Source organism: Tyto alba, unplaced genomic scaffold, assembly GCF_018691265.1.
Source record: "Tyto alba isolate M040663 unplaced genomic scaffold, T.alba_DEE_v4.0 Super-Scaffold_23, whole genome shotgun sequence".
Classification (NCBI taxonomy): Eukaryota; Metazoa; Chordata; class Aves; order Strigiformes; family Tytonidae; genus Tyto; species Tyto alba.
In genome coordinates, this window is record NW_024881297.1 from 12,146,812 (window position 1) to 12,170,383 (window position 23,572).

Here is a 23,572-nt window from a genome sequence, read left to right on the forward strand (position 1 = left end):
CCAGATCAGATGGGCAAACCCAAATTTCTGACATCAGTTTAAATGTACTATTCTTTTCCTTCTGAATACAGGAAGGAAGTCTTCTACCCACTTTTATTGTTAGATTGATATTGTGGAAAAAAAAGTCCTATCACTTAAGTGTTGCATTTAGTGATAATATGATAGGGGGGTTTGGAGGAAGAATAAAGTAACACGCCAGTTTCAATAATTAAACTAAAATTGGTTTAAAATTTTAATGCTGAATTTCTTTCTTTTTTTTTTTTTTCAGATGAAAGAAGCTGCTGAAAGCACAGGTTCTGGACATGGTCCACTGAAATCAGTGCGCAGAAGGAGAGTACGAAAGGACTGAGTTACTTGTAGCTAGTATTTGTAGGTCTAGATAATAGTAAATTTTTACATGCCACTTCAGTGGGCCCGATGGCATGCAAGTTCCCAAGGTTTGAAGGAAAAAGGGGAACTTGCTGCTACTTAACCTCCTATTTTAATTCTCTAACCTCTTAACCTTCCCAAACTTTCTCGACTCCCTTTTCTAAGGAGAAATACTGTCTGTGAGGAGTTAGCAGACGTTTCGAATTCAGAATAAAAGTGAAATTACAGGTCGGCCAACTGATTTTAAGGTGAAGATTCTTAAGATTTGAAGAGTCCTAGAAATTAGTATTAGTTGGAGATAAACTTACTCTAAATATTTTTTAAAAACATGAATATATTGCAATACTTTTGCAGCTCTGGCACAAAATTAGCTGTTTATACTTTTCAGCTGAGAGGATGATAGTATAGATGTAGCATCTATATCAGTTCACATTGCTATGAGAAAAGGTATTTTTTCTGTGCAGAGCTAAATGCAATAATTGTTTTTCTATGATGATTTAGTGCTAGCAACAATTTTTATTGTAAATTACTTATTTAGTTGATGTTGTTACATGGGTGGTCACCTGTTCACTTTAGACATTTGTTACACTAATTTATTTTTAAGAGACATTTTAAAATAGAATACTCATAGAACAAGTAGTAGCTGGTGTGACTTGTTTTACTTTTGAATGCAGGTATCAAATTTGCAGAAGTGATACACAGCAGAAGTGATACACAGATGATTTTTTCAAACTTTTATAGTTCTCGTGTTTCAAGCCAGAGTGGTATAACCTGTTTATAGAATACTTGTTAAGTGTACATTGCCTCCTAAAAATATTTAATAATTTGTGCTTAACATGAAATTTATTAATATATATAATTTTTGATGGATTTTTTATACAGATGTGAGTAACTAGGCATTCTCATAATATAGTTTAAATAAACTGTATATTGTATAAGAAACTTTGTTTGTTAAAGTTCAGCTGTATATTAAAACAAACAATAAAATTGCAGTCACCAGAAATCTCTTGCTGCTTGGCAGCTGCCAGTAATATTAGCAAGATGTAAAATGCTAGCAAAAGCAGTCATACCTCAAAAACCAAGTAGACATACGTTAATTCACAAGGAACCCAGTGGATTCCCTTGTGCCTGTCAAGAAGTTAGTTCACTTAAAGAAATATTTTCACAGCAGATTGGGTCAGCAAAGATTCCATGGAAGTCCCTAACAACTGAATGCTGTAATGAAGAAGCCAGTGTTTTCATGTGCTTGTGCTGAAGCTCAGAAGTTCATTATATTAGAGTCTGTTTTGTGTGAACTGCATGGAAAGGCCTGTGGTCTTTTGTTTGGCTTTTGAGTTTTTGGGAGGGTTTTTTTTTTAGGTTAAATGCAAGTTCCCTCCTTTTTAGTTAGGGTCTACTAAGAAGTGAAGACTCCAGATTCCTCCTCCTGCCTGTGGCTTCTCAGCGATAGGTAGAAGCTTTCACCAATGTGGTATCCTGCTAGTGACAGCTACTGTGAGCTGTCAGGGAGTATTTCAGCACTCCTCTTGAATGCATCTTGTCTGAGCCTGGTAAAAGGCTTTTGGAATTGTTACAGCATTTGGGTGCGGTTTTGAGGTTCCTTGGTGTTTGTTCTGGGGGTGATTTTTGTTTGGTGTGATAGAATTATTCTGGGGATTGGTCACCCCACAGCGGATGCTGCTCTTCCCTTAGGGTTTTGAACTTAAGGTTCCCATGAAGTCCTGATAAGCGTCCCGTCAGCATCTTTGCTTATACCTCACTTCGGTAAATAAGGAGCCATTTATTACAGGTAAAATGGTCTTGTGAGGCCATGACTCAAGGGTGCTGTTGGCAATAATACTGACTCTGTAAGGCCTGTCTCACTTGAATACTAACTTAATGACTTTCATTACCTGGAACCTGGAGATAGAAGACATCCTTCTGCACATCAGCTTACTTGGATCTAGGCTTATGCTAGTAATTAGGGGGAAAATATCAGAGCTTTGGGGATTTGAGGCTCTAGATCTAGAAAGCCAAGCAAAAGGCAAACCCCCCTTCCATTGACACTTCTGAGCTTTCACCTGCAGTTCCTGCGTGTAGCCCACTTATATTTGAGCAGGTATTTCATGAAAAATACTTGATCTCACTATCATGGCTGCTTGAAAGTGCTTTGAACAGTAATCCCGTTCCAGGACGCCTTGCTGTGAAAACTGTCAGTTGTCTTTAGAACTCCTTGAGTATCAGATGTCCACAGCCTGCACTCCCACTGGGTACACTGTAGCTTAGTAAAAGTGGTCTTACTGAAGACACCATATCCCAGACTGAGAATTTTCTATATCAGGGAAGGCTAAGTAGGACTGAGGCCTTTTTATTCAATTACGACTGAAGCTACTCCTCACTTAGCTTCCACCTTCATGAAGGTATGATGAAGTAATAATTCTGGTTTCTGTCTAATGTAGAGCTCATTACCAGTGTAGGGAAAGGTAAAATCTCTTCTAACTTGGCTTAAAGTTCTTTCACGTGGAGAGGTGCGAGTTCTAGCTTTGACAACACTGGATACAGTCTACCAATCCTTTTCCTTTTTCCTTTAACCAGAACAGAAAAGCATAGAGAAATGTAAGATTCAGCGGTGAAAATATCAAGTGAGTCAGGAACTGAAAGCTTGCTGAAAACAGACTCATTAACCTAGGTTTAATCTTAATACTTGCTAATTATATCTAGTCTTTCAGACACTACAGCTATGTGGAAATAATTAAGATGATGGCAAACCTTGCTACTTTTCCACCTTTGACTACAGCTAGTTACAAGAAGTTTTAGGGTTTACAAATGTTAAACCAAACTAATCGAGACAAATCAAAAGTTTTTATTAGTGTAAAGTCAGAAATACAACATCTTTAAAATGTTCTTAAGTTAAATGAAGGCCACAGTAGTGGGATGTAAAATGGTACAGAGATGAAATGACTGCTATATATACACTGATGGATAAAATAACACTATCCAATCTTACAATACAAAACTATGATTTTAAGATTACTTGATCTCAGGGAAATTGCTGAAGTCTAACAAGCACATGCTGTGTTACCACTTGACCTCCTGCAGTGCAGATGGTGATGTGCAGCAACATGGCTTTAAAGCGAGGATGGCTGTAATGCGGTGCCATGTTGAGAAGTCAAGTGCTTGGTGTGATTGTTCTTTTTTTAATGCTTAAACCCTGGACTAACCATGTGATCTACTCTACCTACTAGCAATTAGAGTTCCGGATAGGCAGTAGAGTGAAAGTGTAGTCCATAGAAGATTAAAAATAATTTTGGATGTTTACAGGACCCCATGACACAAATGGTATCGGCCATTTGTGCCTTGGTGGGTAAAACTTTTTACATCATCAGGTTTCTTGACTCAGGCTTGTAAACAGCCCCCAAGACCAAACTGTTAGTGCTCTGTGTGCAATCATTTTACTTTGCTGACACTCTAGTGAGTGCTGTACAGTCATCTTAAATGGGGAGAAATGGGAGACGTCCCCTTTGGGAGGGGGGAACCTCACAATGTCAGCTTACACTTGAGAGACAGCAGTGCTTAGCTGCCAAGAGACTTGGGGTTTGAGGGGGATTTTTTCTATTATTACTTCCACTCATTCAATTCCTGCAGCTTTATTTTATAGAATTCATCACAGCAAGGCTCAAAGAGATCCTTGAACTGGTGGTTTCCTTTTGTTAAAAGGTCAAGTACAATGGTTCCATGACTGAAGAGACAGACCTCACTTTCTAGGTAACATCCGTAATTAAGTCTGCAATGCTGCTGTATGGCAAGATGAAACAGATGCAACTGAGTACTGCTATAATTTGCATTGTTCTGCTCTCCCTTACACTGATTATGCTAGATGTACTGCTGCTAGGGGAAGTGCTCAGGCCCATAATCTGGGCTGAGCTTCTTTACAAAACCTGCTACTGAACAGCCAAGCCAGTAAAAAACAGGGCACCTTGACACTAGGCATTGCTCAGAGCAGCCGAGACTTGAGAGGCAAAAGCGACCTTTGTTCCACTGCAATCTTTCGTTTTAGATGTTTTTGTGCAGTGCCTCGGGAGGTGCTTCACAAGCTCAGGCTCTGGGGCAGGAAAACAACTGCTCTAAGGCCTGAAGCAAAGACAAGTTTGGCACTTCAGGAGAAAAGTAAAGGTGGCAAGTAAAGACTTGTTCTCAGTTCCTCACTGCAGATTGTTCACAATGAGCATGAGGAACAGCGCTGACCTTCTGTTTCTGTAAAGCTTATTACTCAGGTTTTTATTTAACTCTTCATCACAACTGAAAAACTTCAGGAAGATCCTACATCATGATGCTGTGCCTGATCATTCTCTGAGGACACAGGAAAGTGAAAATGGTTTGAAGTGTACATCTTACAAACACGGATACTGCATGTTCAGCATTTCCCTGATGTAAACTGCTTTTATCCTTTTTCCTTTCCTTACCCTACCCCTTCCTAAAAAAATCGGAAGTGTTTTTCAGTACACAAGCCCTGCAAATAATGTCATACTGTTACGACTTCACAGAAATTCTTAACTGGTTTATAGTTTTTTGTTTAAAGTTGCTTTGCAGAGCTATGGACAGTACAATGCAGTAATCTAATTATACTTGAGATGAAAAATGTGATGCAATTAGACTTTAACTACTTTTATCAAATAAGGTTTCAACACAATTATAACTGTATTGTTTTGCTAGTCAAGAACACTACCCTAAGACCTCAAAGAGTGCAAACAGACTTTTGTTTAACCTGTCAAACTGAATCCAATTTTTAACAAGATATGCTCATTTTTAAAACAAAAACAAAAGTTAAGTCTCTACACTACATTTGCACATTGCTTAATCTTAACGATACACAAACTTATGTCTCCTGTTCATGATAATGTTCTTAATTCTGTTTATCAACAAAGTTTATAATCTTCAGGTATCCAGTAAAGCCACAAACTAAGGTATTTTAGCTCAAGTAGCCTATGCCAGTTAAAACAACAAAAAAAAAAAAGACAGCAGCAATACAATGACATTATCTGTGAGTCAACCCTTACTTCCTTTTGCTTTTTGTGTCAGTTGTTTGGAAAACACTAGATGCTGACATCAGATTTTCTATATACTGTCCAAGAACTTGGTTTTCTGATTTCAGTTTCAAGTTTTCTTCCTTAACAGCATCTACTCGTGCTGAGAGATCTGCAAAGGTGATATTATAAGAAAAGTATTAGACACTATTGCATGCAGTAATGAATATGCTCTATGTGCCTACATCAAACTATTCACACTTACTGCAGGAACACTGCCAAAGTTGTTACCTACTAAAATACTGTGCTATCCACAATTCTTATCTAAAGCCCATTTTTCCTGTATTATTTTGTAGTACAGTATTTTCACGAGCCTGTTACCCAAACTTACTGTTAGCCTGTATCTTTATGCTTCTCTTGCATTTTTGAATTAGGCTATTGCAAACTATTTGGAAATAAAAGTTCAGCAATAAGCAGACTCAAAGATGTATGCCACCTAACGAGCCAGGGCAAGTTAACCGCACCGCCCCTTCTGCTTGATGTGTATTATAAGAGTCGAGTGAACATTATGTTGCATAAGGAGGAAAAAGAAAAGTAGTTCTCAGACCTTGTTTATGTACCTTCAACTGTATAAGTGACATACTTCTGGACACTTGGTCCAAGGTAGGGCAGAACAGTGACGTTCTCTTCTTTTGCTTATTACTGGGTGCTGGTAAAAAATCTGATGTGTCAAACTGCTAACCTTCAAGTGTGTGCTGCAGTTCCAAAACTTGATTAATAAGCCGTGTTTTCTCTTCTAATTCCACCTGATTCTCAGCCTCAACAGCTGCAATAAATCACACGAGTTTTAATGTAACCTCTGTTACAGCTGGAAATTCTGTTAAGTAGATAAAACAACAATGCAGAACAAGAACATAAAAACTGATACCATCCATGTCTGCATTCATCATTGTAGAATGGGCTCTTTCCACTTTTGAAGAGAATATTCCTGAGAGATGGTCTGCTTAAAGAAAAAAAAAATAAAAAGAACGGAGGCAACCGTTAATGTAACTGCATTTAGAAAAATGCATCAAAAATGCAAACATAATTGATGTTGAAAAGCCAGCGCTTAAGCCTAAGGCAGAACAACATTTTTTTAACATTTTAATTATTTTCCCTAGAGCCTTATGGGGGGATGCAGATATGATTCTTTGAGTACTTATGCTTCGGTTTACAGAAACAACCTATCTAGATTATTCTCTAATGCATAAAATAACCCTGTGTTTCAATGATGCAACTGCCGCCTTCTCCGCGCCGATCTTTCTGGAATTGGCTATTAAACGCAGAAGCCCAAGGGCCCCTTCCTTCTCCTTCCCCCCCCCTCCCGCTTTCGCCGTTATCGCGGACACCCGTGGCGCGGGCACTTGCGTGTCTCGGCTCCCTTGCACCTCACAGCGCATCCTTCCCCACGCACCGCGTCCCCCCCCCCCCCCCAGCATCCCTGTGGGACGGAACCGTTAACGGCAGCGCCAAGGCGCCGGCGCCTCCGACCAAAAGGACCGGAGGTGGGGTGCGGCAGCACTGCGGCGGGTTTCCGCGTTACCGTGTCTGTGTGTCCGTCCCCCCACTTCCCTTCCCTTCCCTTCCCTTCCCTCCCATCCCCTCCCCGTGCGGCCCACAGCACCCCGCCCCCCCTCACCTGCCGCCGCCTCCCCGCGGGTGCGCCCCGCGCCCCGGCCCGGCCGCCGCTGCGCGCTCCCCGCCGCGCACGCGCCCGCGGCTGCGCCAGCGCTAGCCAATGGGCGCGGCGGGCTGCCGGGGAGGGGGGCGGGGCCGAAGCGCTCCGCCCCGCCCCCCTCCCCGTCGTCACTCCGCCGGGCTGAGGGGAGCGGGAGCCCTCTCGCGGCGCGGCGGAGGGCGTTGTGGCCCCTCGCGAGCTTCGTTAAGCGGGACGCGGTCCTTTCGCCTTGAATCGGAGATAAAGTAACCAGAAAACACGCCGTTAAATGAGTAATAACGTTTTTTCTGATTGATGTGTTCGTGGGTGTTCTCCGGCGTGTGTCTGTGGGGGGGTGCGGTCGCAGTTCTCCCTCAGGTGCTGGTACGTGGGGCTCCCTCAGAGGAGACCCCTCCCCAGCCACAGGCCAGTAGGGCTCAGTGCCCTGTAAACCCGGGCCACATTGCTCCCAGCCCGGCCGATCGATAGCCCTACCACGCAGCAGCGCCCGGGCTCTGAAACCTGGGATTTTTGCTTCAGGAAACCCGCTATTCTGCTCTCCATGATGAGCAACCACTGAGGCCATCCAACATCTCCACAGCTACAAAGCAAAGGAACCTCTTCCCTATCTTGGTCTTGGTTATCCTGAAATGCCATCCCCGCCCTAGCCACTGTGGCCAACCCTTCAGAACACTGGTCTCCTTTCACTCTTAAGCATTCACGAGGGCGCCACGCAGAAACTGGAGCGCCTTTGCAGAGTTGCTCTTGTCTAGCCAGGCTGGATGGCTCCAAACCACCACTCCTGCTTCTATGTTGGCTCCCGGGAGCGAATAACCCTAGCAAAACGTGCTCCATCCACACCTCAGGGGACAGGCCATGAGCCACCCTAAAGGCAACATGCAGGACCCGACCTAATTTTAGTGCCTTCATGAAGTGACTGCACTGCAGAACCTGTAGTATCTTTATAGGTACTATGCAGCGTATGTTGCAGTGAAGTATATCCAAATCGTATCTTACAGGAACAAATCCAGTTAAAAATAAATAATTTCATGCTGCGTAGATACTCAGGGAGATAAGGCATTTTGGAAGTGTGCCCTCTGCTGCATTTTTTTAAAAATACACTTCAGGAAGTATGTATTTCTAGTATCTACATCTTCTGGGTGCCTCCACAATATTATTAACATTGTGTTAATAATTTTTTAATCTCAAAATCAGATAAATTCAGATTAGACTGAATGCTGTTCGAGTCATGAAAACCTATTTTAATTAGAGTCCTGCAGTTTGTACTGGAAAATGAATCTGTTGTTTTCAGTTCCCCTAGTTGGTTTACTTAAAAATATATAATTTTCTCTACAAAAGGAATTTTTAACCCAGTCATCCCCCCCTAATGCCTGCAAGGAGTGCTCTCAGGTGGTGGCTGGGCTTTAGGAGCTTGTTAGTAACTGTCCTTGATTGCTGTTTATAAATGACAGGTGCTTCTCACCCTGTTACAATCTTGCTTGATGTACTCCAACAGGTTCTCCTAGTTCTTTCTAGCAAGACAGTCTCCAGCAATTGACTGATGGAGGGAAAACATGGTCAGAGTCTCTGCGAGGTGGATACAGGTAGATGGAGAGCTTTCTTACCCTGGTGAAGAACTTGCTGTTTTATTTTATACTGTAAGAGCGAGGAAAAAAAATACTGCAGGCTAATCTTGGGGAAATGCACTTCTCTGCTGCAGAAATTCCACTTCGCTCACTGCACTACATTTGCAGGCTATGTCTCAACCATCCCAAAATGAACAAAGTGGGAAAATCTGTGAGATTAAATTGTGGGGCAGAATGGAAGCCAGACATTGGCTCTTACACTGTTGTAGCCAAAACAGAGTAGTAATCCCAAGAGCTGCTGGTTTACCTACTGTTTCCTTTTTGGTACATATACTGTTGAGAGTTCATTCTACTTTGCATGGTTGTGGTTTCTGACTGTGGTATTTTCTTTTGATTCTTCACTCTGATGTTTGAGCTTGAGCACCAGGCTGAAACTCTTTTTAGAGTTTAACCCGTGTGAGAGGTTTTTTGGTTTTCCTTTAGAGAACATTGTCTTTATCTGAACCTCCACTGCTAGCACTGCAGAGGGGCTGTCAGCAGAGAACAGATGGCGTCTTTAGTCTACATAGCGCTGTGTGTTAGTAGGTTAAACAGTTGCACAGATGCTTCCTTAGGTTTGTACCGCAGTGTACTCAGCCGTACTGGATCTCACACACTGCATCTTCCTGCTGTGTTTAATATGAAACCCTTTACCCCACTATCTGAGACTGTGCAGCTGACCCGTACTCCCAGGCACCAGCATTTAGAAGCTGTTTCTGGGTGACCTGGCTATGTCCCAACTAGTTATCATGGCAAGATCCACGCGTGTTACTATTTTTCTCTCCCTGTCCTTCATCCCTTGATTTCGAAGGGAACTATACCTAAGTGCTGAGCCAGCAGGGAGCAACACTGCTGTGTGCAGCCCTGCTCTGCCCAGTGCGGGGACCAAGACTGTTGAATTGATGCTGCTGGGTACAAATTCCACAGAGAGAACACCTAGTTCATCTTGCTTTCCCTTAAAAAGGTTTGCCTTCTAACCCTTCCTCTGTTTTCCTGTGCAAAGAAGTCATCCCCAGGATTCTAAATATCTGATGCATTACCAGATTTAAATGAAAAAAACAAAGCCAACGCACTGCAAAAAAAAAAAAAAAAAAAAAAAAAAGCTCACAGCCCAAAGCATTTTTATGAGAAATCAACCAAAACAACAGAAGTTTAGCATATCACATGACTTGCTGATTTGTTTTTCAAAATCCTTACCTCACCTGTCTTGTACTGGGTAATAAATCATCAATTAAATTTGTTCTGTGCTTTGAAGCTTTAGGGATTTAGAGAAGATCCCAAACAAGATTCCTTTTATAACACAGAATGTTCCCCAGGCAAGGCATACCTATGCATGTGTGTAGAGTAACCCCATACTACCTTGCATTTTAGGGGTGTGCTTGGTGTCCCCTTTGGCTGAAGGTGACCAACTCAAACCCTTGTTTAACAATTCTTGCTTTTATAAGCCTGTAGTATTTTGTTTACTCTTGTGTTAGAAAGTGTCATTTCTTTGTTAGCATGGCAAGTCTCCTCTGGGAACTGTTCCCAAGAGAACCTGAAACAATCCTTCAAAAGACTGGCTTCTGTTTGACAGGGATCTGGCAGTGTTTGCTTGTCTACAGTTTCCCCACTCACCAGGAGGGGCAAAATTAATGGGGTAAATACTGATATATAAGTGTGAGCAAATGGGTCAGCCTCACTGTGTGGCTGTTTCCTTTGAGTCTTTGGAATATGCAGCTCAAGGCCTAAAGACTGGGTACAACCTGTGTTCACAGAGGTTTTTTTTAAGTTTTGTTTACAAACTTACTGCTCTTTACTTTAGAGAAGATATACCTTATCAAGAAAATTACATAATATTCATAAATGCTGGAAGTTATTTGTTTTCTTCTGTGGAGCAGCATAACAGTATACTAATAGCCACTCTGCAGTTTAAAAGAGCAAATAAGATGATTCTCTTTATTACTGAAAACACTTGAACACTGCCCTAAATAATATTCCACTGTTTGGTTTCTTAAACTGTCCTTACATTACGCACTAGATATCTTGTTTCAGGTAAGTGGATTTTCTGACTGAAGAGTTATAAAGAGAGATCGTCATTTTTAACAATGTGTCAGAGCTCCTGAGGTCAAATGTGACTTGGATGTAACCAAGAGCAGGTGCTATTCCCTTTCTTACTAATTCATTTTATATTTTCTAAGGCATTTGGTTAAAGCAGTGGAGGCACTCATGATACTGTCATCTATATTAAGTTTATAGGAATAACAAGTTTCACTTTACAAATGCAATCATCTGTACTTGTATCCTATACTTGTATCACCTGTACTTGTATATTACTTGTATCTGAAATTTCAATTAAGCTTTCCTAAAACTAGCTGACCTTGCTGGCAAAAGGAATTAATTTATTCAGTTTCACTGAAAAAACATTTTTGCTTAAAATAGTAACAATCTCCCTAGGTTATAAAGCATCACTAATAGTTTACCTGAATGCATACATGTGTACAGTTACAAAACTACAGGAGAGAATGTTATTGCTCTGGACTCTGATTCCAAGCCATTGCTGTTAATGACAAACATTTTCAGACGTTTTATTTCTAAAATGCTGGTGTACACCCTGTTTTTTCGACAGTACACAGTGCAAACCAACAAGCCTTTTACTTCCTTTCTGGCACCGTTACAGGCACCAGAGGCGCCAGCGTAAGCTGCCTGGTGACAGAGGCTTCGCTGTTCACTGCTAGAATAGAAATGTATTCTCCTTTACATTAACAGAAGGAGGTATTGTACATATTTCTGAGATGAGTTTGCTACTTGAACTGTGCTGTTTTCTCCTTTAACTAATTATTGGCACAAAGAAAAAGACAAAAAGGAATACAAATGGCTTAATTCTTGTTCCTTGCAATACTAACTCACAAGACCCTTTACATCAAATCTTCATCATTTTGTCTCTCTGTGGAAATGACAGACTGAGAAAGATGGTTTTTTTGTTAAGTAATGGTGCTTTACACCAGGATTCTTTGCAATTCTTGTAACTCCTTCTGAGCAACCTCAAAAGGCTTTTGTAGCCTCATGCTCATCCTCATGCAAATTTACAGTTACAGACTTCTGTCAAATGCAAAATTTGAGTAGTTCTCAGTTTCCACTTTTTTCAACCAAATCAAATTATACAAAAGGACTAGTTACTTTGGCTTACATTGGTCTAAGTATTGTCTGTGTCCTTATTGTATGTGTTTTGGTAGTGCCTTAGGTCCTGATGAGAATGGAACCTCATCAAATGACATAACCTGTGAGCATACAGTTGGGAAAAACAATCCAGTCTCTTTAGAAAGTCTACAAAAAGAATGCCCTGGAAAGTCATATCTTCTCTAACCCTGAAGAAGCCTACCTTCTAACATAACTGCATCCTATATTTTGCAAAATTGTGCGTGAGTGTGAATGTTCTCATTTGTACTCTGACTCCACAAAAATGCATTTCTTTAACAGACTGAGCAACTGAACCCTTTGCAGCTTTAGGTTGTGAATACCAACATATCTGACATAATGTTGTCCTTTTAACAGTTTGATCCTCCTTGTAATCATCAGCTGTAGATCCAAATTTTGTGGAAGGACTTGTTACTGAGGTTTCATACAGCTTTACTGGTAACTTAATGGGATGAAAAACTGTTTTGCCTTTCTGTAAGTTAGACCTAAACATTTAGAGGTTTGTATCTGCTTTTTAAAAGGAGGGGTTTATGTGAAAAATGTAGTCCTTAATGTTGGCTTTCTAGAAAGTGTTTTTGAAAAAAAAAAAAAAAAAAAAAAAAAAGAGAATTTATAGGTTCTTTACAATAAGGAAAGAGAGCCTTGATTTACTTATAGAGCATTGATCAGAAGAACAATACAGAAGTTTTTGCAGCTGTTGGGCACCACCTCACTGGTTTGTTTTATTTTTGGTTTAATATCCTCTGAGTTATTGTTTGAATGGGTAATTTTTTGAGGGAACTTTATCAAGCACTATGAGTTTCTAAATTAAAAGGTATTTCTTTCATCAAAGGTGAAAATATTTTCACAAATGCTGTTAATGAATGTTTCATTGATTCCACATGCTTTTGATGTTGCTATTAAAATACTTATCGAGAAGTTTCTATCTTGCTACCATTTTGTGTTCATCTTGATTTACATGGAAATTATTTATTTTTAATACCAGTGTGCTTAATAGAGAAATGCTGCTGTTTTGAAAGAGCAGTAGCAATTAAATATTCATGCATCGCACTCAGTTAATCAGGCTCAGTAACCCCTGATGCTTTGCCACAACGGCTTTTCGCTGTACTAAAGAAACTTTGATATGAAGACTGTCTTCTGATTATGCTTCACATTGTAGCTACATAACATGTTGTTCTACTTGTCTGCTTAGTATCTTTTTTCAGTACATTTTAAGAAATGGGGAAAAAGCTTTATGCAATTACAAATGTACTAGGGTTCATTAAAACCAGTGCATCTTTGTGACCCTACTTAAAATTTAATTATGGAACACTTGCTTCTGAAACATCAGGTCATCCTCAGGCAAAGTCCACTTATGATCTTCATATTGCAGGTTTAGTTTCCTTATTCCTTCACTGAACTTGCTGTTGTCCATCCTAAGGAATCTTTTTCTCTCTCACCGTGTGAAAGTTTTCCTTTATCTTCCCCGCTCTTCTGGAATTTCTGTTCTTCTCCAGCCTTACAGTTACAGCTAGGAGAACCATTCTGTTTGTTAGTTTCTATGCTCCAGAGTTACTGTAATTAGTCTTAACTTCACCTGGGAATGATGAGGAAGACTGTTTCCTACAAAGTATATGATAGTCTCTTCTTATTGTAGGTTAGGGGTTTTCTTATACCTTTCTCTCTTGCCCTCAGGGTGTTGCCATCTGTCAGGAGAAATGGACCAGGGTTACTGTGTTCACCATGAATTTTACTATATTCTCCCTCTTTGCCTTCAAGATAAAAGTTTGCCTGAAAATGTCACTCACTTTCAGTTACTCTGAATTTATCTCTCTACTTTTGAGTGACTGTCCCCACCTCTTCACTACTAGGGGAAAAACTCTGATATTGGTAGCAGATCGTGCATAAAGAAGCAGTGTTTATGGTCCTCTTTGTGTTGTTTTATGACCTTGGGTGTGTTACTGTATTCAAGAGTCTAGTAAATTTGAGGTTCTCGGTTTCTGAGGTGCAGTAGAGTCTTGTTTGCGCTGTTGCTGAGCAGCTACTTTTAAAGCAGTGACATCTGTCGGGGCTTGGCGCTGATGAGTATCGAGCTCTGAATGCCTGGGTTGACTCGGGCATCCAGTGTCAGCTCTTGCTTGAATGAGACAGTTTTTAACTTTATGCCTCTGTTTTCTAACGTGTATGATTTTTTTCCAAGCTGCAGGGGTGCTGAGGTTAGAGTAGTAGGGGAGGCTAGTGGGTGTTTGCTTTCTAAAGAAAACAACATCTTCTGAAAGACTAAGCAAGCAATATGGCAAAAACACCCATCTGTGAGAGAGGGCAGATTCAAACCCATCCAGTTTTATGGAGTCATCCCTAACTCAGCTCCTTCTGGAGGCTTTGCAAAGACTGGACAATCTTGCCACTGTATGCTGCCTCTCATCTGTTCTTGCCATGTTATCAGCTGTATGGCAAGTCATGGAACAGTGTCACAGGACACCTCTTCCTTGCTGCTCTACACCTTGATACAGGGAAAGAGTGAGATTCTCAGTCAGGAGAACCCTTCAGTACTGCACAACTAGGACCAAGGTCTGCCAATTTATCTTTGTGTGAATAGTTCAGGTCAACCACATTTTGATGTCATTAGGCTATATGCTGTATAAGTGAAATGCATTCAAACTTCCAGTTCAGCACCATCATACTAATATAAAATTGCTAGAAAATTATGTTATAAAAATAAGATCAACTCCATGTTTTTTTTTTTTTATATATATATATATGAGGTAAAGATAGTATGTACAATAACATTCTTTACTCTAAAATAAACAAAGTGGGAGGGAGAGACATAGGACTTGTATTATTCATTAATAAGCAATCCAGATTCCTAGCTAGTGTAAATTAGCACAGCTCTATGGCAGCCGTGCTGACATGATCAAGTTGATACTCTGGCCACACCTTTCTAAATAATTTATTATCAATTCATATTAACTCACTTCATTTTTCCAATATGTAGAACTATCCTACTTCCCATTCCAAATAATTATTATTCCATAAGATAGAAGGGAAGGGGAGGCGGAGGGGAGGAAAAGGGGAAGCCAGTCTTTGTTTTTGTAGTTTCTTTTAAGCCAATTAAATGCTTAATAGTGAGGATTTAAATGAATCAGCTTATTTCCATTACCAATTAATTTGCATCACTTCTTGTGAGCTCTCACTAGAGAATGTCAAAGAGGTTATCATTCCATATTCAGGAGGAAGGCCAGCAATACCTATATTTTCTTAGATAGTAGTAACTAGTGAGTTAACATTTCTATGACTTTTTTTTTCTAAACAGTGAAAGGCTATATGTGCTCAGATGACAAATGTATATTACCATATGCTATTACGTGAAAACTGTGGTAGCCTCCATTCCCCTAAAATTTTAATTCTTAACTAATCACAAGGCTTATTCAACTACACAACTAGAAAAGTTTACCTGAGGTCATTTGCTAAAAATACATTCTACCTGGTAATTAGGATATACAGATTTGTGAGCCCACCCAGTACTATTATTCACCCTGTGGAATTGTATTGCATCAATAGATTACTGTAGTTTCTTACCTGAATCATCTGCCAAAGAAATGTTGGTGAAAGTGCCATCCTCCTCTTCCAAAGGTAACTCCATTTTGCTTCCTTTTTTCAAAGTTTTTGAGACGTACATTAAGCGTGGCAGTTTCCAGCCATTTTTCAGTGTGCACGTGACTTCTCTGGTTAAATCTTTAATGAGTCCAACACACAGGTGTTATTGCATACTGTTGGCAACTACAGACGTCCTACTCTGTGTGGTATCTCATCTGAACCTTGAGCTCTTTTCTGGAAATTGTTAAGCTAAATGGCTTCTGAGTTCTAACTACTTCATCAGATATGTGCTGAGCAAACACTGTTATTGCAGGCTCTTTCTGTGACAGAACTGTATATTCACCCTAGCTGGATTTTTGTTGTTGTTCTTCATTTTCTCTAGGACTGTGTATGGGTTCTTGTGGCAGTTTTTTTTTGATAGAGAAAAGAGGGAAAGTAACTTAGTGTTGAAAAAAAGTTCCTTACAGTTCAAGTAAATGCAATGGACAGTTTTGGGAACAGCAAATTTAAAATGTAATCTTCAAATACTTAGGAATGTGAGTAATTTTACTTACACAAATATTTGCATCAAAACCAATCAGATAATGTGAACAAGTGAAGTTGTATAAGTGAGTGTGTGACATTCTGTGATAGTTGACAGGAGGAAAGAAGAGACATTGAGTTCAGAGAAAGCCCAGCTTTAGTCATCTTGTTTTGCTTCTTAAAGAAAACTGGACATAGTTTGAACATATAAACTAGAAATTCACCTCAAACTACTTAACTCAGTAGAATGAGATTTCTTTTGTACTCCTGAAATATAATGTTTTCTTGCAATTAATTTAAAAGTATAAATGGCCCTGGTCTTGATTAAAGACAGTATAGTGAATAGTGGAACCACTTCATTTTCAGGGGGGTTGCATGTTCAGAAACTACCCATCTTTTAATTTTTTAATTTGTATTCAGAAAAAGGCTGGAATTTAGGATGCTGAGAAATAGTTTTTTCTTAATTGTAGGTAGGCACCTCTCTGAAGTCTCCCTAAAAATTGAATATTAGTTTTGTGAAGCACTGTCCAACTATAGAATGAGACAATTCTCAGAATTTACAGTTTGCCTTTCACACTTTTAGACATAATCTTTATCTGGACTCCTGAGACAGCTTCTATGTGCATAGGTAAATACATGTAACTTTGCAGGACAAAGGGCCTAAGACACAAAGCATTGGAATTGGTGCAGCTTGCAGAAATGATAAATGTAATGCTGCTATTTAGTTTTTAATTCTGCTCCTTTAAATTCTGAGTTTTATTTAAATTTTTCTGTTGGTGTCAGTGAAGTTACTGACAGCTGTCTTCAGAGATTACTGAAAACCAAGGAATCTTGCATTTTTAGAATTGTGTTGAACGTTATTTGTTTTTGTGTCCAATCACTGATCAGAACCAGTTCAAAAGTTATCTTATTGGTCTTGAGTAGTTTGTGTAAAGAGAGCTATTTGTTTCATTCCAAATCCTTGAGTATCACAAGGAAGGGTCTGGATCAGATTGTGGGTTTTTTTCCCTCTTTCAGTAGTTGAACAGCATGCTTCAAAGCTCTCCTGATGGTGATAGTAAAGCTAGAAAGCATTTTGATCTTTTGTCTTTATTGTCTTCCATCATTCTCAGACATGTTATGTACAGTGGAACATTTCAACAACTCAGTTTGGAAGGGAAAATCCTAAAAACATATTCAATTATATAATTTGTTACCTCTGAATTTTATAAAATCATACTCCTCTGGAACTAAGAGTTTTATCTTGCCTGGACTGTGTAGCCCTCATTTAAAAGGTTTAATTAACTTTTCTTGACTATGTCAATATTATTCTATTATATTGGCCATACGGGCTCCCTCTGGTAGATACAATTTCCATGTAAATTATTAGCTGGTTTTACACAGACTCTCACAGTAGCCTAGGTGAATATGGATGTTGTGCGGTTGTTATCCATGTCTAGATCAAAGCCATCAGTAAAAGCAATGCAGAGTAAAAGCTGTATTTTAATAAGAGCCAGTAAGAAAGACTCCTCAGGGTGAAGGAGAATATGATTCAGGGAGGAGTTTGGCTGCCTCATGTGAGATGTACTGATCCCTGCAACATACGGTGTCAGGCTCTTGCCTTTGTGCCAAGCGCGCCCCACTGCATGTGGCACCCAGGAGCCCGAGGAGTTAATCTTCCCGCCCTAGAGAGTCAAGGCTCCAAGGCTCAAAACCAAGGCTGCTCTGAAAGTGTTTCAGGACTCATTAAAGCTTCCTTTGAAAGAAAGGCCATTGAACAGACTGCTTGCTTCGTTTCCTCAGTCAGGGCTTCTGCCTCTGAAGAAGGAGAGAGCAGAAGGTTTGAGTACATGTATTTGAATACATGTGTTTGGGTGCATGTATCTAGTTGTATGCATGTGTACATAAACGAAGACCAACGTGAGACACTGGGGCTGCACTGCTTTACAGAAGGCCTCTGCCTTTCATGAGGACCTGGGGATCAGTTAGGTTTGGGAGAGATCTACACAGCTCGTTCATGGAAATGGAGACTCCTTTACCAGCAGAGGGAGGGATGGTGTTTAACAAAGAGGACTGTACAGATGTGATCTTGTTTCTTTCTTTCCCAAAAGATTTTTCATGTTTAAACATACACCTGTGTTCTATAATTTTAAAGGCACTGTAGAATTATATCTGTAGCTTGTTTGATTTTTTGAATGCTGTGGTGAGAAAGATTTTTCTTTGGTGGTGGCCTGATATTTTATTAGTGAGATAAGGTATTTGGATAAGAGATGCTATGTAAATGTAAAGTGGGAGTACCCATTTCTTTCTGTCATCTTTGTTGTATAAGGAAGAACAAAAGGGAGCTACATCAGATAGAGGAAATCTGACCAGCTTAAAATAAAGCTGAGCAATAGAATTAACTGTCAGAGCACAATGAGTTTAGCTATTTCCATGTGTGAATTATTTTCACTGGAGTAATGGACGTTCGTGTAAAAGTTAATTTGGTTCTAAAATATCAGTTCATCTTTCTGAGGGTTTCATTACTATGTTGAACAGAGTTTGTGAAGTACCTAGCAGTTGTCTAGCTGCCCGATAAAATAGGTATCATAAACTGTCAGAGGAGTTTGAGGGTAGGGGAAGTATGGGGCCAGCCCCTCCTACAGCCACTGCTGTGAGCCTTTTGTTTGGCCGTATAGCAATAGCCTCAGCTGATGTAGCCATGTGCTAGCCCAGTTTTGATGAGTATTGGTAACAAGCACATTGGCAGATCACTGTCTGGATATGATGGTCATGAAAGCAGTAAATAAATACCCGAGAATGTCCCGGTTTGGCACTGAAATGATTTTCCTAGCTCAGGATTTTGTAGTTGTTCAGGCAACTCTGTGTCAAGTACACAATAACGGGAGGGTTTAGGTCCTTAGACTTAAAACACCGTAGTTAACCTGCCTGGTAGTAAGTTCACATTTTTACTACTGTAAGTACCATGTAACTATTTCATAATTAAAATGATTTAATAGTCACCTGAAAAGGAAGTTGGCTTGGAGTTAAGTACAGATGTGTGGAATGCTTTAGCTAAACCACAGCATGTGCTGCTACTCCTATTTATACTACCAGCATAACAGTGCTTATAGCGCAGTTGAGGCAGACTTCAATACATCTCATTTTTTGTAGGGTTCAGCTTTGCACATATGAACTGAGCTACAACATCAAAACATTCAGCAGCCCTTTTCACCTGCTTCCCTTGTTTCCTGTAACAGTGCTAATTTGTTGTTTCTGGGAATCTACAGCTGCAGTAGCTTTTGGAAACACTTTTCAGTGTCTCTATTTCAAATATTTTCCTACCTTAGAAAGAGGGAAGAGCGGGGTCAGAGGCAGGAGGTTAGTCAGTTGAGAGACATTTTTGCTATCTGCACCACCTGGCAAAACCTCACTGACCCCTTGTTCCAAAGGTATAATTGTATAGAGATGCCTGCTGTTGCTCTGATACTTTCTGAGTATCAATAATAGAAAATATTTATTTTTGTTTAAATCAGAAAAACACACATGTAAAAGAAAGTTTCTGTTGATTTCAGAGAATACTGTGACAGAGTTGGAGTTCTCTGAGTAGATTAGAGCCTTGTTGCAACACAGGTGTGATGGCTGATCTTCCATCAGGTTGCACTGTACAATCTCAGTGCATTCCTCTGCTCTTGTTATACAGCAGTTTGATCAGGAGTCCAATTTGAAGACAAATTTTGCAAATGTGGATATATATGATGTAATATATTACGTATTATTAATACGTAATATATTAAGTAAGACACTAAAGGATTCTGAAATAGGAAAGCTATGTTTTGCATACTTAGGAGGTATTGTATCCTTCTGCTTTTAGTCAGCACGATTAAAAACAAATCCAAAAATATTCTTTCTGATTTGTGTTTTTTTCAAGTAAGACAGTAAGCACTGAGTAAAAAGTAGAATCTATCTCTGACTGTACAGTTGGGTAATATACATTTGTATAAATTTGCCAGTACTTTCTAGCATACAACAAAGTGTTGGGAATTATTCTTCTTACACTAAACGTTATAAAAATGCATACAATGTATCACATTCACAGTGTATATAGAACATAGCATTTTAAAAATATGTGCCTTATTAGGAAATGACAGCTGCCAGTGCATTTCTGTTTTAATGAACTTTGACAGAAAGGAACCGTGGCATGTGTTTAGTGCATGCTAATAAAGTGGTAATAGTACTAGTAAATTCACAGCATGTTCAAAGCTAGTCTGACTGACACTGTATGACAGTAACCTACTTGCAGAACAACAGTTTACTAAGGTGGTGACAGAAGTGTATTAAATGTGTCATTTCCAGATTTAACCTGTTAACTGGAGTATATTTATACTTGTCAGTAGGTCTCCTAGGTGTATATTCTCTTACCCCCACTTCCCTCCTCATGCACCACTTACCAGTTTAAGATACTTACGATCCATCTTGTGGCTAAGAGAGTCTTCCAAATTTTGAGATACACTTCGAGGGTATGTTATGTAAATGAGCATCATTATTTGCAAATGCTGCTTCTGAAGCTGCATCCAAAATTGGCCACCTGGAAACCATCCACAACAACTGCTCACTTGCATTCATATTCACTCGTTTATTGCATTTAATTTTGATAAGTACATAGATGTTGTTCTTTTCTGCATGAGTAATTTTTTAAAAATTTGGATCTGAACCTCTGCTGTCTGAAAATGAGTGACTTGTTCATAACATCTGGTACATATGTCTCAAAATAGACCCACTTTCCTTCACACTTGTCCATTCTACTGTCAGATTTCCTGTCATGTGTCTGTCTAGACTTGGAGAACGTTTGCCTGCTAAATTAAAAAAAAAAAAAAAAAACAAAAAAAACCCAAACCAAACAAAAAAAACACAACAAAAAAACCCCAAACAAACAAACAAACAAACAAAAAAACCCAAACAAACAAAAAAACCCAAACAACCTTAAAATCTACTGCTTCAGACTACTCCATATACTGCTTAAAGTTTAATTCTATTATGATTCCTGTAAAACCAGACAATGACTGGGCAATGAGTGAGCCCATCTATATTTTACTGGTGTGTCCTCCATCATTTCCCTCTCCTTTCTCTTTCATCTGATGCATCTTGTCATAATTCTTAACTAGGTGACTCGGCATGTGCAGCAGAACAGGACTCTTCACCAGACTTTGGAATGATTAGTCTGCTTTTCCCTTCACATGAAAGCCTGCTCTGCTTCACCCCATTGATTTCTAATTCTAGAGGTGGAAATGATTCAGGAGCAGCATTGGCTCAAGTAATTTCTACACCTCTAACAATTTTTCACTGTGTTCATTAAAGATACTAGGAAATTATTGGTTAATTCACTGGACAGTACCAGTATAGAAACTGATAAGACACTGGGTTTTTTCTAAGACCTAAGACATTGGTTTTTTAGTCATAGTAAATGTTTCCTTCACTTCTTTGTAATACAGAATGCAGAGAGTTCGGCAGTGCACTCCCTGTCCCAGGGTACGTATTCCTTATGCATCTCTAATGCATCAGGCCACTGTCATCCTTCTGAAGTGAGCAGGATCAGTCAAACATAGGAACTTTTCCTCCTTCTTGGTCCTTCCTAGAGCCCTCCAGGTCTGTAACCAGCTAACCTGTGTGTTTCTTCTGTTCCACAGTGCCGTTAAATGCAAGACACCTCAGATTTAAAATGTGTCATCACTAGAACTATCACTGTTAAATGGATGGGGGAGATTTAATGCAATCGAAGTTTGTTGATTAACCAACAATTACATTCATACAATACTAGTAGATTTTATTTTACAGAAGGGTTGCAAAAACAGGTGGATCTCAATGCAGCCATAAAAACTTCCTGCAGGCAGTTCAGGTGCTGAGATAGCTAGTTGGAGTACTTAAGCAGTCTAGCGCTAGCAACAGATTTCAGTGCTGGCTTCAGAACTGCTGCCGGCTTCAGGAGCAGAGTAAGCTGTCTTTCATGAGCCCTGGGCTGCAGCAGAAAGGCAGATATAGGTATGCACTCCAACCGTGTGTCAGCCCACTGGCTCTTCTGTGTCTTCTCTCTGAATCTCAGCACTTAACAGGGGGAAAAATAGGGGAGATATTTTAATGTATTTTGCCATTTCAAACCTTTTCAAATGTGATCCCTCCATGGCCTGAATTCTGCCTATCTTGGGCTTGATCATCTTGCTTGCAAGTACTCTGACTGGGATGACTGCTGTTGCTACAGGCTTTGAAAGAGGGTCCTGTGGAACTGCGTATGCTGGTCTTGCATGCTTTGTGCACCACGGGAGATTTTCTTACAGGGTATTTTGTCTTGTTCATAGATCTGTAATGTGCAACTGGTGAAGAGGACTGGCTCTGGAATACGGGGCGGAATTCCAAAACCCTAATGATTTATTAGCTAAAACAAATTTGGTGTTTGTCACTTTCTCTGCTGCCACCCTCCTTGTGGTCCATCATGTATCTGAAACCCTTGCCAAAGCGCATACAGAGGCTGCTGCCCTTCGCCTGCCGAGTGGCCAGGGGAGCGCTCCGCAGATTAACGTCTTGGTCAGACAGCAGTCATGCTAAGAGGCTGACAATGAGAAGGACAAAGTCTATATGCACGTATATATATTTCTTCAAAGTCCCCTACTTGAGCAAATATTATTGACATTTGCATAGGGATGCTTCATTTGAAGATCTCGCATTTCCTGTTGTCACATACTTGGTTTCTAGAACTCTGAGAAATCCCCCGTGGAATGTAATCATGTGACGTGTTTGCTCAGTCGGTTGTGTCTTGCTTATTCCTGGATGTTCTCTATTTAAGCTGCAGCTATGCTGACTTTTCTTTAGCACAAGACTCCTGGAAGGTTATTGCTGATGGCATCTGTGGCCAAAGCTAGTCTGGAGAGATGAATTATTTAAGGCGACTAATGCTTTTAATGGACCTGATGATCAATAATGTTTATAATAATACAATAAGAGAGAAATCTTAGTTGAGAGAGACCTCATGTATGAAAAAACAGTTTCTGGAAGAGGAAGGGATCTTTGGGCACATTTTTGCCCCTGTAAAATGGGCTATTTCACAGTGAGTTTAATAGAATTGTGCCCAGATCTTAGTTTTATCACGTCTTACAATAGTTGGTGTTTGCTTAAAAAAAAGTCTGAAATTATGTGAGAATCCTTTTTTTTTTAAAATGCAAGACTTGTGATAACGAATTAAAGTCTCAGAGAACGATACCTGTGAACCATGGCAGAAACTGAACACAAAAATGAAGTGTCTGAGTGTATCAAGGAAAAATTCTGTTACTTAAATCTAATTCCTTCAGTCACAACATTTAAATGGTGGAGCACTTACTTTGTTCCTGTATCTCACTTCACAAAAATGTTTTATCAAGGTGAAGTTTTTTTATTTAGGAGTTTAATTTTTTTTTTTTTGAGACTGTGGAAGTGATTGTTACAAGGAATTATCTCTTATGTTTGTGAGTGGCTTCCCTTGCCAACTTTCCTGGGTTGGAATTGCATCACATTGCAGTGAAGGCTTCCAGGTTTGATTTGTGAAAGCTGAAAGACGAAGGAGAAAAGAGAAAACAGTAAATGTGTAGTGAACAAGCTCAATTTCCAAGCCAAGTAAACTA

General features: G+C 39.7%; 2 protein-coding genes across 5 annotated transcripts in view; one reads left to right on the forward strand and one right to left on the reverse strand.

Annotated features, from left to right (window-relative positions):
* Positions 1 to 3,094, forward strand: part of CLGN (calmegin) — a 31,406-nt gene extending 28,312 nt beyond the window's left edge. For both annotated transcript variants that reach the window (XM_042796814.1, XM_042796815.1), the window contains one exon: positions 269 to 3,094. In XM_042796814.1, coding sequence (XP_042652748.1) covers positions 269 to 349 — 81 coding nt within the window. In that variant the 3' untranslated portion in view covers positions 350 to 3,094. The remainder of the gene's footprint in view (positions 1 to 268) is intronic.
* Positions 3,095 to 3,191: 97 nt separating this feature from the next.
* Positions 3,192 to 15,525, reverse strand: SCOC (short coiled-coil protein). Of its 3 annotated transcripts, none has more exons than XM_032997693.2 (4): positions 15,426 to 15,525; positions 6,301 to 6,372; positions 6,115 to 6,198; positions 3,192 to 5,544 (listed from the first exon to the last, which is right to left on the reverse strand). In XM_032997693.2, exons 1-4 carry the CDS (start codon positions 15,523 to 15,525, stop codon positions 5,402 to 5,404), a joined length of 399 nt encoding a protein of 132 aa, XP_032853584.1. In that variant the 3' UTR covers positions 3,192 to 5,401. The 3 variants fall into 3 exon arrangements, with proteins under 3 accessions (XP_032853584.1, XP_042652750.1, XP_042652751.1); XM_042796816.1 differs by lacking the exon at positions 15,426 to 15,525 and adding an exon at positions 7,051 to 7,097; XM_042796817.1 differs by lacking the exon at positions 15,426 to 15,525 and adding an exon at positions 7,051 to 7,095 and having other exon boundaries at positions 6,301 to 6,375.
* Positions 15,526 to 23,572: the final 8,047 nt, after the last annotated feature.